General features: G+C 39.9%; 2 protein-coding genes across 3 annotated transcripts; both read right to left on the bottom strand.

Annotated features, from left to right (window-relative positions):
• Nucleotides 1-117: 117 nt before the first annotated feature.
• On the bottom strand, nucleotides 118-4801 carry LOC124402455 (protein disulfide isomerase CRELD1). 2 transcript variants are annotated; one of them, XM_046875518.1, is made up of 7 exons: nucleotides 4601-4800; nucleotides 3420-3507; nucleotides 2905-3064; nucleotides 2272-2355; nucleotides 2055-2150; nucleotides 1561-1701; nucleotides 118-1234 (listed from the first exon to the last, which is right to left on the bottom strand). In XM_046875518.1, exons 3-7 carry the CDS (start codon nucleotides 3056-3058, stop codon nucleotides 1014-1016), a joined length of 696 nt encoding a protein of 231 aa, XP_046731474.1. In that variant the 5' UTR covers nucleotides 3059-3064; nucleotides 3420-3507; nucleotides 4601-4800; the 3' UTR covers nucleotides 118-1013. The 2 variants fall into 2 exon arrangements, with proteins under 2 accessions (XP_046731474.1, XP_046731475.1); XM_046875519.1 differs by lacking the exon at nucleotides 3420-3507 and having other exon boundaries at nucleotides 4601-4801.
• A 2002-nt stretch (nucleotides 4802-6803) lies between these two features.
• On the bottom strand, nucleotides 6804-17898 carry il17rc (interleukin 17 receptor C). The gene is given in 16 exon segments (XM_046874526.1): nucleotides 6804-8424; nucleotides 8873-8911; nucleotides 9871-9966; nucleotides 10072-10077; nucleotides 10079-10115; nucleotides 10233-10289; nucleotides 11506-11733; nucleotides 11837-11902; nucleotides 12095-12148; nucleotides 12757-12869; nucleotides 13842-13865; nucleotides 14594-14693; nucleotides 15142-15245; nucleotides 16010-16235; nucleotides 16592-16727; nucleotides 17658-17898. Coding segments are annotated over 15 exon segments (1917 nt in total). The 5' UTR covers nucleotides 16697-16727; nucleotides 17658-17898; the 3' UTR covers nucleotides 6804-7762.
• Between the last annotated feature and the right edge of the window lie 882 nt (nucleotides 17899-18780).

Below are 18780 nucleotides of genomic sequence, written 5' to 3'. Positions count from 1 at the left end.
CAGGTTTATTTACACAAAACTTGGACCTGATTTTTGTATTTTTGTCCTGTAGCTGACCGAGTTTGAAGTGCTGCTATTTAAGAGCTCTAATAGAAAGCAATATCAATGAGGCGTATGTCAAGAAGTTTTTATCCAATTTATTTAACATTCATTCTGATTCATGTTCTATCTGATTGATGCATATTAGGGGTGTAACGGTACACAATAGTCGCGGTTCGGTTTGTACCTCAGTTTTTAATTCACAGTTCAGTTTAATTTCAGAACAGTCAGGGGAAGAAATAATACACATAATATCACTTGTCTTAATTATTAACTTTGTATTTTATTATTGTTTACATTTGTGAACATCAGCAGTTTACAATTTATAAACATTTGAATTTATTAGATCAAATCAATGCAGTACACTTTTATTATACTGATTCACTGATTAAAGTAATTGAATAAACAGGAACATAGTAAATGTATTCAATAAAATAAAAGAAATTGTTTAAATGTTATAGAAAAATAAAAAAGAGTTTTAGATACATTCCTGAAGTTGTACATAAAATGTAAAAGAATCCATATCTCTAGACTGTAATAAAAACATTGTCAATGGCAAACTCATGCATTTTCTTTACGTGCACAGTACAAATCACGTTTCCAGTTCCAGTCCACTGGGCTCGAAGTGCGAGGCGGAAACTAAACACACTTGTGGTTCGCCACTTAATTTCATGAAGGAAATTAGATTGGAACACTTCCGCATGTAAAACAAGAATTGTACTCGTTACGCATGTACCGAAAACCCTCTAACAAAATAGTCCTGTACAAATATGTGTACCGTTACACCCCTAATGTCTACATTACATGTATAATCGCTGTTTTTAACCTCAAATTGCTCACAAGGATCAACCTAAATGTGTGCACTTAATACAAACATGTAGCAAAAAGTATATTGAGTATAATGTGGAGTTCCAGTCCATGCTGTTGTCCTTTTCCTCTTCTCAGTCTCTGTCCTCTTTGCCCTCCTGGGCACTTTATCTGCCCCTCAGGAAACTGCCCAACAGCTGATCGCTCTTGTCTGAGAGCCAGTAGCCCACCATAGCCGCCACAGCCCCAATGAACATTGAGGTGAACATCATGTCTCCTTTAGCCGCTAGTGTAGCCAGAGCACACAGGATCACGCCGAAGAACATCTGCTTCAGCACCTCCACCTCGTCATCCTGAAGATCATCGAACAAGCCAGGTTCCTCTCCGACTAGAGGCAAGAGAAGATCAGGGGGAAACGTGTGAGAAACAAATCACTTGCTGAGAACATTATAATAGATAAGATTGATGAGGGATAAACCGGCACGAGCAAAATCATCCGTGACAGTGTGGTGTGTGGAAGTGGAGCAAAGTTTTTACTTCACAGCAATTTATTCATTAATAATGACTTTTATCTGTTCTTGCTTACATTATAGCAGCTATAAACTAAAAAGAATAGTAGCTTCTTATTTATATAATATCCATGTATATACATATACATATATGATATAATGAAGTACAGGATTTAAAGGTGTATTTGTAAGACTGTTTTCTCACCAGGAGTCTGGTTCCTCACACACACCGTGCCTTTGAGTGTAAAACCTGGTGCACAGGTGCACTGAAATGATCCTTCAGTATTCACACACAGAGCATTGATATCTGAGCAGGGCAACACCTCTTCACTGCACTCGTCTATGTCTGAAACACAAACGGCTGCTAGTCACAATTTATACTGACAAGTAATAACAACATTCAGATTTGAATGAGGCGTGGCCTCGCTGTTAACCCTGGTAAAATGGCCGTGGTCTGTGTTAGTTCTAGTAAAGGTGTTGTGGCTCAGAGAACTAAAAGGACAGCACTCTGTTAGCACAATGCTAAAACAATTGTATAACTCCAAAACTGTCATGCATATAAACTATTCCCAATCATAATCAGATTAATACTATGGAGACAGATATGAGTTGTTGAATCATTTGCTGATTATTGTGCTCTTTAATGTCGTCCTGTTACCCTGAAAATGGGAAAAGATGTCATAATGCTCTTATCTTTACCTAAACACTTGAGATTAGAGGATCTGTAGCCTGGAGCACATTTCTTACAGCGAGCAGGACCACTGCCCATACAGCCCATACACGCCCGGTCACAACCTGACACACAAGACAGCAAAAACAAAGATTAGGGTTCCTGTATGTAGCATAGTTCAAGGTGGATTTTCCATTGATTCATTGTGTGTGTGTGTGTGTGTGTGTGTGTGTGTGTGTTACTCACTTCTACACTCGTAAGTAGAATGTGTGTTGATGCAGTAGGTGTTATCTGGACACTTGCCCAAATCTGTCCCACACTCATCAATGTCTGCAACAGAAGAAACAGAGTCAAACAGATGCAACACACACACACACACACACACACACACACACACACACATACACACACAGAGTACTCACCCACCCACCCACACACACACACACACACACACACACACACACACACACTCATATGTACACACTCACAGAGTAGTTACCCAGACACACACACACACACACACACACACACACACACACACACACACACACACCTGCACACACTCACAGAGTACTCACACACACACAGAGTACTCACCCACCCACCCACACACACACAGAGTACTCATCCCCACACACACACACACACACACACACACACACACACACACACACACACACACACACACAGAGTACTCATCCCCACACACACACACACACACACACACACACTAACAGAGTACTCACCCACACACACACACACACACACACACACACACACACACACACACACACACAGAGTACTCACCCACACAAACACACACACAGAGTACTCACCCACACACACACACACACACACACACACACACAGAGTACTCACCCACACACACATTGTCGTGCAGCGTAAACCCTGGTAGACACTGCAGGCACTGGTTTCTTTCAGGTCCTCCACAGGCTTTGCAGTGTTCAGAGCAGTTGTTGCCCAGAGATGATGCAGGCAGGAGCAGGAACAACACAACACATAATGTCAACATCGCCTCCTACAGGCCAGATACAAGAACACAATGTTACCATCATCCCCTACAGGCCAGAGACCAACATGCAGCTTTGTTTTTGCAGGAAATTGTGAAGAAATGAAAAAAACAGTGATCAAATCCACATGAATATATTCGAGCTTGTGCAGTTTGCTACAGATGCAGGTTGTAAGCTCTGTCTAGTGTTCTCTCTGACCGTCCAATAAAAGGACATGAAAATGGCGACATTATTGAACACCTGCTAGAGGGCCTCAGAGCAACCTACAATCTGATTGGTTAAAGCAAGAGCTTCATTCTTATGAATTTTATGCTACCGAGTGCCCCAGTGCTGATTCTAAAGGCCTTACAGCGGATACAGTACCTTTGACCCTGACCACACGCGATGTGTTGGCTGCAATCTGATTGGATAGAAACTCTACTGTATACAGGCACTCCTTGCAGCAAAACACCTGAGAGAAACACCAGTAATGAGATATGAGACTATTGGAAATGATTTAATACATATTTATGGACAAAAATATATATAAAAAAAGAATTCAGTGATTTGGATAGAGTTTGGAATTAGCTTTTGTTTAAAAGACACATAGTAAACATAGAGAAGATGTGGGTTTGTTGGTACCACCCCAGTGAAAAGAGAAAGTACCCTTTGGTGCTGTTATTTCTGAGAGTGCAGACCAGGATCGGGGTGGCAGCTTGCATTATTACTCATGATTTCGTGGTTTTCATCACTCTGATGTTGATAGTCGTATAATAACTGCAGTTGTCTTTAGTTCTGTCCGCTCTTTTATTTCTTGTAGGGTTTATTTTTACTTTTTTGAGCACCATTAAGAAAGGCTCAGTCAGTGTAGGGTTAAGGTTTGATACATATATGAGTATGTTAGTTTAAACTGCACACTGAGCTCGAGTAAACACGTTCATGATGGTAAACATAAAACCACATTTACATACTGAAAAATTTACAATAATTAATAAATACAATACAATATTGGTTAGTGTGTGTGTGTGTGTGTGTGTGTGTGTGTGTGTGTGTGTGTGTAAATCCACAGCGTGTGAAATCATCTGCAGTGTTGAGTATGTGTGTGTAGACGTATGTATACGTGTGTTTGTGTATACGTGTATAAACAAATCTATAGTCATTTAAGTTTATATTTCTATTGTTTGTTTATGTTTATATTTGCATCATGAATGAAAATTTAAAAAAAAATCCTGTGCTTTGTTCTAATTGGTTGGTGCTTTACCTCACTCTGGGAGGTGATTGGTTCATTGTGCACACCTGAGACTATTTAAGGGGTTGGCACAGCGCGCGCTTTCATACCGACAGCTCGGTGTACAGCACGCGCTTCGGTTTACACTCAATACCGCTCATCTCTACTGAAGCAGTTTCACTGCTGCTTCTATGCCGTGTGTGTGTGTGTGTGTGTGTGTGTGTGTGTGTGTGTGTGTGTGTGTGTGTGTGTGTGTGTGTGTGTGGGAGGGGAGGAAATGGAGGTTTCTCGACGCACTGACTGTAAATGCCGCTAAAATTTCAATTTCACTTCTTACCTTTGCGCTTTCAGTCCTCCCTCCATCAACCGTGATGCAAAATCAAAACCGTCCTGCGTTTGTGTTAAACCCCACGTCTCTCTCTCTTACTGTCCTCCTGTCTCTCTGTCCTTTTGTCCTTCTGTCCACTTTTCTGTGGGCGGAGAAACCCGAGCGCTTTTTTATTAATAGCCCAGAAGCTCTGAGTATATTTTTACATTCCCCCGTGTCCACAGCTTCCCCCGAACCTCTCCATTCAGATCCAGTCTGCTCCAACAGCATGCACTAGCAGTGTATACGAGATCTGCAAACAGGGCGTGTAAATGTTTGTGCACCCCCTGTGCCAAAACAAGAAAGTTTTATAAACTTTTGTGCGTGCAGCTTTGAGTGTTTTACAGCAAAACTAAAAGCAACTCACTCACACTCTCATAGTAACAAAGAAGAATTCAATGAACTGTTGCATGTATTAAATGATGGAGTTTTTCTTTTTATTAATGAATTGGCTTATTTATTTTTATTATTATTTTTTTTAGTACAACCATAAATCCAAACAAATTGCGACCCAGTTGTAAAATGTAAATAAAAACAATGCTTTTCACAAACTGTTCACTATAAAACACAAAAAGAGTAAATCTTGATTTCTGAGAGAGTGACTAAAACTTCAACTGTTTCATCTTTAGAACACTTTTACTTTTTTTTTTAGACTTTTGTTGTTCTCTTTTGAGACACGTTGCAGCCATCAAACTTAAAATCACCCTATGTTTTTCTTCAAATGGTTCATTTCCTCAGGTGAAACATTTGATGTGTTTTCTATGTTCTATTGTAAATAAAAGCTGGGTTTATGAGAATAAATATGTTTGCAGGATGTGTACAGAATCATCAGGAAAGGCAGGATTTTTGCTCAAACTCGGGCATGGATGAGTTTGGGTTGAATCTATACTAATCTTAGATGTTGAGCTAATTTTTTGAGTTGTCCAGGAGCTCCTGGTTCCACAACTCGAACTGAGAGTAAAAGACTGTAGAAAGGACATTACTCATTACACACTCTGGTGCTCGTGATATTTCTCACTCTTTGGGGTTTTTAATGATTTATAATCACAGTCTTGGTGTCACCCGGATGGATGGGCGACCTTTTGAGTCTGGTTTCTTCCTCCTACCGCTAAGGGAGTTTTTTTTCCGTTCCATATTTGCCCCAGGCTTGCTTCATAGTGATAAAACACACACACACACACACACACACACACACACACACACACACACATTAAATACACATGGATTTCAATAAAGGATTGTGTACACTGTCTGATTTTAGTTTAACTGATGCCTGAACAAAAAAATGGTCAGCAATCCTTGTGCCTTCATGATGCCTTTATTAAATATGCACAAGGTAAACATTAACGATTAAACACTCTCCAAACATTTATAAATCATACACCAGAAATATCAAACACCCATTCAGAACATGAAGCAACACTCCTGCTGGGTGTGTGTGTGTGTGTATGTGTATGTGTGGGTAAAATCAGACCCACTGTACATACAGATTTATAGAATATGCAGTAATGGTGTTTGAATTGTATAGAAATATATAATATGTTATTATATACAATATTTACATGTTTGGCAAAAAAATACCGTCTGTCTGTGAATAAATGTTTTACTGCATGACGCTAACAGCAGCCCGAGCAGACCATAATCAGCCTTCATCAGCGGGACAAAGTGCATTTTCTTTTCTTCCAACAAAACAAATAAGTATAAGTAAACTCCAACTCGACCACACCGGTGTTTACTGTAGAAGGTCAGAGTCCATCAGCACCAGCAAACCAGTAACATCAGGTCCTGTGTGTCTGAGTGTGTGTAAGCAGTGGGTTTGCTAAATCATTTGGCAGAAAAATATAATGCAATTCTGGACAAATTATGTTTGCATTAACCTATAGATAACCAATAACAGGAACCTAGCATTAGCCTAGCATTAGCCTAGCATCAACAATGATGTGATCACAGACACTGTATGTGCCCACACTGTGCTGTTACTGATTTCCGGCACATAGGGATGGATTTGATTCGTAGGTAACCTCCTGTTTGTACTTGAAATTCCAGGGCAGGACAGGGCAGGGCAGGGCAGGACAGGGTCATGTGCTCACATAATGTTGATACGCTAATAATAAACTGTGGTATGTAGATCTTTTGTTTTGTTAAAAAAAAAAAAAGGAATGTCATTACAAAAGAATTCAGAAATGCTGTCAATTTTTAAATGTTGTACTAAGTCTTCAAAATTGTAAATTCTATGCAGTGTTACTGCATCACTGAGGTACATGGAGCTAAAAGGTATATTCTTTGGTATATTATGCATCTAGTACATTAGTTTAGTCTGAAATTGTCTTTAAACTTCAACTTAATTACAATTTAAAGCTCATTTCTGAACTTAAAGATGATCCATGATGGTTCCATATGCTTTCATGCTAAACTGTAGGTAGTTTGGAGTAAAAACAGTGTAAACATTTCAGCTCTTTACACTGTACACACTGCTGCTGTGCTCCTTCTCAACTCACAGCGACAAGCAACCAAAGATCATTCATTTCCCACCAGAGCTGCCAAATTCTGGAGTGTGTGAGTGAGCAGCTGTGAGAAAAGTGAGAAGTTAAACTTCATGTGAATACTGGTCAGTTATTATCCAATGGATTTTCAAGTGACTGAACACTGTGGAACATGTTCACATGATCCATCTCCTGATTGGTGGACTGCTGGATGACTCCTTCTGGTGACTGGTGAATCACTGCATGTGAGTGCTGGGGTTTAAAAAGCCACACTGGATCACAAAGGATCTCCAATTCCCATGACCAGCTCCAGGCTCATTAATTACTTACAGCACAGAGTCTAGATTTAGAAAATAAATGTCCATCCCAGTGCAGAATTGCTCACTGCTTTTAAATACTAAAAGTAAAGAAGCTCAGTGAGCAGGAGAAGAAAAGTCAGAGTGTGTCCAGGAGCCAGGTGTCCATCACACCATCTACACCATGGCTTTAGAAGAAACTGGTGGTGAACGAAAAGAGTTCACCATGGAAATGAATTAACTCAGACCTGTAAATGATTTCTTCCTTCATATGAATGTGGTGAATGGACTTTATTTCTCTAGTGACCTCATGGTCGTGTGCTGCATTCCTGCTCTGTAGGAAAAAGTCTGAGTTAAACTTCAAGAAGGTGCATTTCTGCCTCAATGACCTGCGTGGGCTCTGTGCACGAGCGCCCCTCTTTTCTATAGTTCCTCAGCCTCTTCTTCAGTCCGGCCGAGGCTCTCCAGGTCCAGAGGAACCTCTTGAGTCGGGGTCCAAAGCCACGAAGGTGGCTGGTGTGGAGATCAGCGAGAAGGCGCTGAGACTCAGAGGGCAGATGAAAGATTTTCAGGCCTTCAAACAGTTCTGGAAGTATAAGTTCCTCAGAGCCCATCTGCACCAGAGCAAAATGCTCAGTGGCGCCCCCCTGAATGCGAGCACTAATGAGGGAATTGATGGCTGAACTGAAGACGTCATTGTTCCAGTGCCAGGGCTTTCTGTTCAGCTTGCTGTCTTCTCTGTACATGCCAACATGCCAGCTTTCGTAGCAAGCCTCGGCTCGGAGCATGGCGTCGTGCGAGAGCAGAACCAGGATTTTCCCGCTGCACTTTTGGATCCGCTGGAGCTGCGAGTGCAGCCACGGGATCGGACCCATGGCATTCACAGTCGCCCGGTTCCACAGATCCAGAGACACGGAGAACCCGAGTTCAGAAAGCCAAGTGGCAAACCAGCACGCAGTGTCTGAGAGAGACGGATCAGAACCGGATGAGTGCACAAGCAGCACTTCACCACGTCCTAACCAGAGAGAGTGAGAGAGAGGGAGAGGGGGAGAGAGAGAGAGAGAGAGAGAGAGAGAGAGAGCGGGAGGAAAACGGAGAAAAATAACAAAAGGAACATTAAAAAAATGGTGGAATGCAAACATGAAAAAATGGATGACAGAAAAATCAATGCAGGAAAAAAATTGGGAAGAGGAAAAAGTGACAAAAAGGAAAATGAAAGCTTATAGAATGAAATATGATAAAAGGAAGAAAGAAAAACAAGCACAACTAAAAGCTAAATCGAATAAAGGATGGGACGGGAAGGAGAAAAAATACTAGCAAGCAGAAACAGTTGGCGTTGGATGACAGAAAAGCAAAATATATCAGAGCTTTTGATTGTAGGGTTAATGGAGGGACTGAAACAGGACTGCGTGTGTGTGTGTGTGTGTGTGTGTGTGTGTGTGTGTGTGTGTGTGTGTGTATACCTCCAGACTGAACTGTTGGGTTGGAGTTTGAAAGCCACTCTGTGAAAAAAGACCGAGAGAGAGAGAAAGAGAGAGAGTGAACAATGATGTTTTGTCCTGAAACTCATGCTGTACAGTTCAAGAAAAAGACAAGTGCATTGCTGGAATTGCTGAAAGAGCATGAGAGAGTCTTTTGACACACACACACACACACACACACACACACACACACACACACACACATGTTGCTGAAGATACTAGAAGCTTGACCGTGAACAATAAACTCTTCCAGAAGACTGGAATCAACACCATATTCAGCCACTGTGTATTCTGAACGAGTCTTTAATGTGACTCAGAAGAACGAGTCGTCTCAAAGAGTGATTTGTTTCCTTTCTACTGGACACGCATGCGCACAGCGTAGCTCACGTACAGAAAACAGAATTAAGTAGTTCGTCTCTCGACTCTTCTGGTCCGAGTCGTTCGCTCTTTTATCACGTGACTCCCACAGACGCTACACAAAGCGAAAGATCAGGGTTTCTGGTCTCAATCTTGATATTATTGTTACAATAATTATGCAAGTCACGTGACAAAAGACTCAGACCGAAACAAGTGAGAGGTGAAGCTCCTCATTCTGTTTATCATTTGTCATGTTTTTATCATTGTCATGTTTTCATTATGGGACTGATACAGGATACAGAGTTGGTGTATGGACACGTGCTGGTGATCTGCTTATAAAAAATGTAACATTTTATTTTATTTCTAAACAACAGAACAAAATGAACTAAACGACTAAAATAAAGATTTTTTTCATTTTAATGAATGAGATTCAAAGTCACTAAACTAATCCGATCTTCCCGTCACTACAGTGTCCCAGCACTCTAATCTCACAACTCCACTGGAGTACAGAGAAGAGAGGGGTGCCAATAATTCTGCACAGCTTCCCATGGGCTACACATCCTGCCATTTTGCACCTACAGTGTGACCTCTTATCTCTTATTAAACATTAAATCCTCACTCACCTTTAATTCTCTTTCTGAACACAAACACTCCGACTGTGAGCAGGAAGGAAACCAGCACCACCACAAATATCATGCTGCTCCAGCGCCCCCTGTGGGCTGAATGGAGAAACAGGGGAATTTGTTACTATGGTGGTGGGTAAAGTAGAGAAACCCAAATCCCTCAGGACATCAAAACCATACAAAGTTTTTTAAATCACTTACGGTCACGCACACACAGGCTCCAACAATTCTCCATTCACCTTAAACTGGAAGAACACACACACACACACACACACACAGCACTTGAACACTTCTGTACTGATTTATGATTTAACTGTGTAAAACACATGCATGTTTGCGTGTAGGTCACTCAGGCATCTTACCATCACACAAAGGTGCAGGTTGTCTGTGGTGGTGAAGTTCTGAAAATCTCCTGATGTCTGTAATGAAACACAGCAGCCTCATTACAATGTTGTTTAAAATCGCACCTCACACACCACCACAAATCGCCTTACATGAAACATCTGATTTCTGGAAAAATAAAATGTATGTTTTGTTGCTAATGTGTGAAAAAAAACACATGCTGTAACCCAGTGGTCCTCAAACTTTTTCCGTCATTCTCCACTTTAGAGAATTTCATTGCATTAGTGGCGGCAGTGACCCTGTTTTACACTGAACATCATTTCAAAATGGGGTTGCAGTCTTTATTCTGCCACTCTCAAGTTATTATCAAGATTGAACTTTGTTTTCAGTGAGGCAACATCTGAAACGCTTATCTCACAGAGATAAGATGTGGCAACGGGAACCAGATGGGCAAGATAGGCTTCATCATCTTTCAGGGTGGATTTTTGCTTGACTACCTTCTTATTGTCTGCTTGTACTGACTTGCCTGTTTTTTGTGGGTATGTCATAAATCTATCCATTGATAACTCTAGGCTAAAGAGTCAAAATGAAACCGTTGCACAATAGTTCCACTTCTTCCTCCCGGTACCGTAACCGATGATGATTTAATTTACTTGCGTCAATGACCTACTTGTTTGTTTGTGGTTGCTTTGAGTGTATGAACTTTATATAAACTCAGTGGAGAAAAGATGAAATGAAGTTTAATGAGGAACCACCTGTCATGTCTTTATTCCCCACAAGAGGGCCACATCCCACACTTTGAGAACCAGTGTACTGGAAGGACATCACCTAATGGAATTTCATCTCATTTCATATCATTTGGCTCCAGATTTTGGTGTCTATAGTATTTTCTTTAACCAGCACAAAAGTTACTTGCACTTCTCCAATAAGAGAGAACGTTTTTTTCTCCATTTTATCTGTTCCTAACACTTGTCATTTCAGCTGTGAGAACGTTTCCTTCTACTGGGTTTTTTTGGGCGCCGCCATAAATGCAGATTAGCTGTGTCGTGTCCACTGAATATTTACACTGAATCAAACACAATTAAACGATTTATAACGTTTAACTTTTCTAACACTGGAATAATAAAAACGTCATAAATCACCTCACATTGGCGTAATAATTTGGTTTGACATAAAATAATTTGGCATTGACATAAAAATAGTCAATGGTTTATTCAAAATATTCCACTTCCATCAGGGTTTTGAGAGATCTACTGAGGAGTAGAACATTCACTCACTCACTCACTCACTCACCCACAGTGTGCTCTTGTTCTCCTCCCACTTTGTGGCGTTTCGTCTGAATCCAAGCACTTCACTGCAGCCTCCTCCCTGAGTCACAGCCATCTGACAGGGCCACACCTCCACCTCTAGCCTGCAGGGGGCGCTCAGGTTCCAGCTGAGAGCTGGAGGACCTTCATTTGTCTCAGTGAGTCCCACAGAGGTGGACACGTTCCTAATCGCGTTTATTCTGATCCCTGCACAGGAAAGAAACCAGGGGGTTGGGTTTTTATGATGGATTTAGTCATTTTCCTGCCTGAGGATTATAAACGCACATGCTGAAGATCTACAACATCTAGATTTTTACCTGTGTGATTGTCAAAGGGGCAACTTTCAAACCGATAAGATTTTTCATTTGCTGTTTCCTCCAAACCTAACACACACACACACACACACACACACACACACACACACACACAGAAAAGATGGCAGACAATCAGAATACCTAATAACTAGCCGTACTGATATAGTGATTAAATGATATACTGTGATTATATGATCTAACAGTGCTGATGATTAAAAGCTGATATTGATGCACGCTCAGCTCCAGGGTGTAGTGCTGTACCTGGAAACACATGCAGTGTGTGACGGAGTGCAGCGGGATGGTCCAGTCACTCGGCTGCAGGGACAGATAACATTGATGTACTTTAGAATTCAATTAAACTGTTCTTTATTTAAAAACTTTTATGTGCACAATGGAGGATAATCTTTCAACCTAATCTACAATGTCCAGTGTCATTCAGAATCTTCATCTATATCCAAAATCTATAGTAAAATCCTTCACTCCTATACCAACAGCTCTTGTAGATCACTAATCTTGGAAGCTGTGAAGACTTTGAGCCCAATACTTGCACCAAAATCTTCATGGCTTGTACTCTGGATTTGGAATGAGGAGTTTGAGAATGGAAGTTGCATGAGAACAGTGTGTGAGGTTTGAATAAAACAATGCATTGTATTTCTACTATTAAAGGCTTCCAGTATCGATTTCATCCTGGGACACCAGAGGATGAAATCGATTTAATCACTAAAATAAATAAAAATCGCTTAATAAAAGAAATCTTCGTACTTTACTTGCCTTTTCCCTCCATTTCATTACATCATGTGATATGAAAGCTCTTAATACTTTAATGCATACAAACACACAAGCTGAACACTGAGTTGATGTTCCATCAACAGTAGTGTGACAGTCAGATGAGCGAGATGTAGCCAGCATGTCACATGTCTCACCAAACACGAGGTCATTCCTTTCCGTTTCATACAGATCAGCAGCGACGCCTTGTCTTCAGCTTTCAGCTCCACCACTCCCCTTGACTCGTCAATTTCTGGGACGATCCTGAGAGCTGTGAGAGATTCAAAACCACGCTAATTAGCCACACAAATGGTGCTGTAATATGAACTCGACTTCTGTAGTTTCACACTGCATTGTTCTTCTGAAGGCAGATTTATAGATTGTATGTGTGTGTGATCTTGTAACAAAAATCTTGTAGTTGTGATTTGGTGGAGTTCGAGTGCCGCTTCAGAACTCGTCCAGAATAACAAACTTTGCCCATACAAACACACAATATTCTTCAGAATCAATATATCGCACTATACATGTCATCAGCATCACCCAGATTAACGTCTGCTACATTAGGAACTTCTTCTTCTTTCGGCTTCTCCCATTAGAAGTCTCCACAGCAGATCATCCGTCTCCATACCACCCCCGTCCTCTACATCTGCCTCTTTCAAACCAAACACCTGCATGTCTTCCCTCACCACATCCATAAACCTCCTCCTTGGTCTTCCTCTTTTCCTCAAACTCGTTTCTAGTCCTGTCCATCGTCGTCACTCCCAACAAACATCTCAACATCTTCAGCTCTGCTACCTCCAGCTCCACCTCCTGTCTCTTACTTAATGCCACTGTCTCTAATCCATACAACATCTCAGGTCTCACCACAGTCCTATAAACTTTCCCTTTCACTCTCACAGATACTCTTCTATCACAGTCTGCTACAGGAACAAACAGTATTAACATTATTATAAATAATTGTACTTGTTTTTAGTTTTTAATTTATGGATAATGAACTTAAGATGATTTAAGTTCTACGTTCACCTTTTCACTTATCTCAGATAGCTACAAGTTTATTAGTCAGTGACTGTTAGACTGAGATAATCAGTTACTCTACAGCTCACACACACACACACCCAAATCCAGATTTCAGAAGAATGTGATTAATCATCAACCTTCTCTCTGCCATGGCTGCAGTTAAAAACAAACAGAAGTGCTGAAAAGGAGAATAATTACAGAAACGGAAACTAAACCCGATACTCACGCTGACATTCTGAAGAAGGACACACTGTGGAGGTAAAACAAAGGAACAAGCTTAGAACATTTCCCCTACACTCACATTGCATATCAAATCTGTAATAAAAGAAGTGACAGGTCCAGATCCACAACATTCTGAAGCTACGGATTATTTACTGTTTTGACTAAGTGACTAGAACAATTCACTATAAAACATGTTTACATTAATAAAATGAGATAATAAATGTGTTTTCTCTGTCTATAATATACTTTAGCAGTGATATCAATCTGCCATTGGACATGTATTTTGGTACATTTGATATGAACAGGAAGTCCCGGAGTTATGAAGGCTCATTCCATTTTTTGATCTTATGCAGACAAAAGCGATTCGTTTCAGGGGAGATTACAGTACACACTACCGCATACTGATCACCATTCTTTAAGACTCCTGGGTAGGCTAGGCCACGTCTCAACTCCCTGTATATTCAATTTGGTTAACGCATCTCTGTTATGTTGGAGACCACCTGTACTGTTGTACATTGTACTGTGGTAAATTGAAATGTATTGTTGTACACTGTATTTTTGTAAACAGCGTTGTTGTGTTTCATTATTTTGGTGAATATTGTATTGTTGAATATGTTGTTGTATTGTTATATCATACTATTGCATATTCACTCATACGATTGTATTTTTTAGATGTAGCTGTTTGAGTTAAGCACACGGTGACTAACAGGATGTTGTGGTGTGCAGCACCGGCGCTGACATAAAACATTTTCTCACCTGACTTATTCTGTGGAATATGAACCACCTGGGATGTGCGGTTCAGCGAGACATTCACAGAACTTCCCAGGAACACGCCATCGTACAACACCACCGTGATCTACACAAACAATGTAACATGCTCATGTGGAGGGTTGGACAGACTGAGAAGTTCAGACACTGAATAAACACAATTCAGGAAGTATGCGGTGTGTACCAAACATTCATCATTATTAATGTTAGTTGTTGCGATAGATACGCACCATAAAACATACGAAACAACAAACAATACTGCTGGCATAATTAATAAATCACTGGAGAGAACAGATAAAAATAATCTTTTGGCTTTTTTAATTGAATTCAATTAATTTAACAGGAATGCAAACTCTCCAGTGGAATGAAACCTTCTTGTTTACAAAGATGGTTTTTCATTTCAGTCCAGCCCACACCCAAATTCTGACCAATTCAGCACATTCTGGATCTGAGATGCAGTGCTAGTCCAGTCTACGAGAAAAGAGACGTGTTTGTTTTTCGAGACAGTTTCGCTGCAGTGCATCGCCTGAGTTCACCTTTTGTTTTTCTTTGTTCTTCCATGCATCTGATTTCACTAAAAAGCGGATCCTCTTGCAGGACGAAAGATTTGGTGCTGACAGGTAGCACAGTGTTAGAGCAGCTGCAGTGAGAGACAGGAGAGAGGAGGGTTAAACGCACATACACTTTTTGTACACACCTCTCAGTGAAAGATCTTTATTCTTCTGCAGAATAATAAATAAAGATGGCACTGATATGTAATAACACATTTACATCCTGACCAAGAAAACAAGGAACACAATTTTTGGTGTAAATTCTGCAAACATGTCGATCTGTGATGTTATTGCTGATGTTTTTCTTCACCATTGCTCCTCACTGCTTCTCCTGCATCCAACATGGAAATGACTACTGATGGATATTAGTGGTTATTTTTAATAGAAAACACTGAATAAAATTGTTTTGATTCAAAATGACCTTTGACATTTCTTAAACACATTTCAAGAATAAATGTTTATGTATTTTTTAATATACGCAAAAAGATATTAATGAGTTCAAAGGGAATGTGAGACTGTTTTGAAGAGCAATCTGTGCTTGCATTTCAAGTATTTAATATAGAATCACAATTTATTCTCACATTTGTTCTTTAACCCGCTGCAAATTTGAAACAATTACAGACACACAATGTGCATGTCTTCTTTCTCAGGGTCTTTATTGATGGCATTTAGCTTTTGTTTCTTGTAAATGAAGTATAATGATGTTTTTATCACTACTCCTGAGAAGATAGAAAGAGTGAGCAGAGCTTAACCAGGAATACTGTAATGAACTTTATTTATAATATTTTAGATTTGAAATGAAAGTTGCCCACACACAGATGCTAATAAGTACCAGAATTACCATTTTGCTTACCAGGACTTTCCTCATCTTCAGAGTCTTTGTGTGTGTCTCCACTAACATCATCATCATCATCCACAAGGATTTTGAGTGTGATATGGGTCAGGAGACACGGTTTGCATGTCTGTGTTGTTGGGCAGCAGAGAGCGGGCTCCAGGACAAAAGCCAAAACCTCAATGGGGCCCGAATCAGGTGGGGGAACCACACGGTTCTCATTAACGACTGTACAATTGTCCAAACCCTGTTACACACACACACACACACACACACACACACACACACACACACACACACACACACACACACACACACAAACGCAAAAACAACCTCAATAAAAACTCAAAAGTAACATCATATGAGGAAATGTCTTAAACAACATTCTGACACGGGACACCAAGAAAACGTAAAAACTCAACATTCCTATGGTTCAGAGCATCAAGAGCCTTCATACATGTCATACATGTTACATGTTGCATTAATGGTGGTTTAACATCTGATATTGTTTCTTAAAGTTATTCCATTGTGGTTTTACTTTAGTCTCTTCTTTTTGGTGTTTAAACGTGAAGATCTTAAATCAGAGCTGTTTGTGCTGCTTACTTGAGAGCAGGTGATGTCGTCCAGCGAGTTGAAATTCTTCAGCTTTGTGGCACACAGTGAAGCTCCAACCAGCACGAGGAACAGGGAGCACCATGGTCTGGACATGGCTCAGCACTTTCCCCTTTCCCCACCCTCACTGCCCCAAAAGGAAGAAGGAATTGAAGAAGGAATACATATATAACACAATTAAATATATATTTAAAATAATAAAATTGTAATTTGCATTTAGTCATAAACTACATATTCTTTTTCAGTTTTTGCCATTTATACTTTATTTTATTCTCTTATATAAAGCAAAAACAGACACAAATGAAAAGATCGATATAAATGTATTATACAAATATCAATAATAATAAGTATAATAATAATAATAAATACTACTATTGCTATTATAATTTGTCGATGCAAATTGTGTTTTTGCAATTAATGACTGATTACTAACTTTCTTCAGCTGTGTGAACTCTGCTTTAGCTATCAATTAGGTGTGTGTGTGTGTGTGTGTGTGTGTGTGTATGAATTTCTATACAGTATATTAATTAGATTTATTTGTATATTCGAGTTTTAAACAGAAGTACATGTTTTTTGTAGCTTTGCCTTTTGCACATTGATCTACATGTACAGTGAAGCAGCAGTCAGTCAGTACAGTAGTTTATGGTGTAACACACCTGAGCTACACACTGCATTACTTTAACTCTTGTCCTGTTCCTCTTATATATTATACAGCAATAAGTCCGAATTTTCACAAATATATACATATATAATAAACTGACACACAAATAATTCCTCCCATAAGGTTTAATCTGAGCATGTGAATCAAAATGGTGAAATATCCGATTCGGTGTGTGTGTGTGTGTGTGTGTGTGTGTGTGTGAGAGAGAGTGCGCCAACAGATTTCAGCTCGGAAAACATTCACTCCGAAAACTCACGAGGCATCAAATACAGATCAAAGTCAACAAAAGGAAAAACACTCGAACACGGTATTCAAATGAACAATATAAACACATTCTAGATCTCGTTTAGGAAATAAAAGCGTATAAAAGTATTTGTGTGGTCAGCTCGCGCTTACCTGCGGCGGACAGGTCTCGAGTCGTGTTCCAGGTAAGCTCGTGACGTAGGAATTTCCGGAAGTGGGCATTCCTGATACAGCAGACTCGTTAATTGTCTTTATTTTTGTTATTATTGTTTATACACGCAATAAATAGTCTCTCTAACACGCACGGCAGTATTTCTACAATATATTAATGATAAACGTTTATATTAATTCTGACTTTATTATTACTCCGCTTTCCCACTGGTTTATTTCCATGGCTACAGGTGACGCAGGGAAAGCTGAGACCACGCCCCCTGTGTGCCAGGTACACTACAGTACTGTACTCCTCCTTCACTCTACACCAATTATCTATTATGAACAGTGTGTGTGTGTGTGTGTGTGTGTGTGTGTGTGTGTGTGTCTTACCGTAAATACATTCCGGTTCTTAGTCACAGGAAGACTAGCCCACATCAACAATCCACAGCGCACACACACAAAAACTATTTTCAGTATTATTTTGTTTCAATAAAGTGCCTTTTAAATAATATTCCAAATAAGCTGCTTATGTTGTTCACATTTTAATTGAATGTTGTTAGGAGGAAAGAAACAATACTGGTTTAATGTTGAACTAATAAACCTATCAAACATTAAATGGATGTATCTTTCTGTCCCATGGACACACTGAATCCTTTCAGCCCAGAGAGTGTGACTGGTTTAATCCGGTTAATCATTAATCACCAAATATACAGGGCATGAAGTTCACTTACTCACTGCGTGACATGATGTGGAGGCTGTAATCCAATAAAGACCCCTGGGAGACACATAAAGACAAACAATCAAACACAGTACAGTGAAAAACATCTATTGACCATTTTATCATGTTCATGTTCACACACAGGTCCAGCTGCTGACTGATCCAGATGTTGCTTTTGCTCTGTGTAATTGATCCTCTACTATTTGCTTTAGTTAAGTGGCTGACAATTATATGTGGCTTAATTTCGACATGGTAGTGTGTGTGATGAGTGTGTGATGAGTGTGTATGAGTGTATTATATACAGCAGCTGATGCGTTTTTTCCAAACATGTGTGATTTGGTCTCATTTAACAATCTATACATTGGAGAATAAAGAGATATAAATTATTATATTTTAATTATGGAT

Source organism: Silurus meridionalis, chromosome 19 (genome assembly GCF_014805685.1).
Source record: "Silurus meridionalis isolate SWU-2019-XX chromosome 19, ASM1480568v1, whole genome shotgun sequence".
Classification (NCBI taxonomy): Eukaryota; Metazoa; Chordata; class Actinopteri; order Siluriformes; family Siluridae; genus Silurus; species Silurus meridionalis.
Note: the sequence above shows the minus strand (reverse complement) of the source record. Positions and strands in the feature narration are given on the sequence as shown.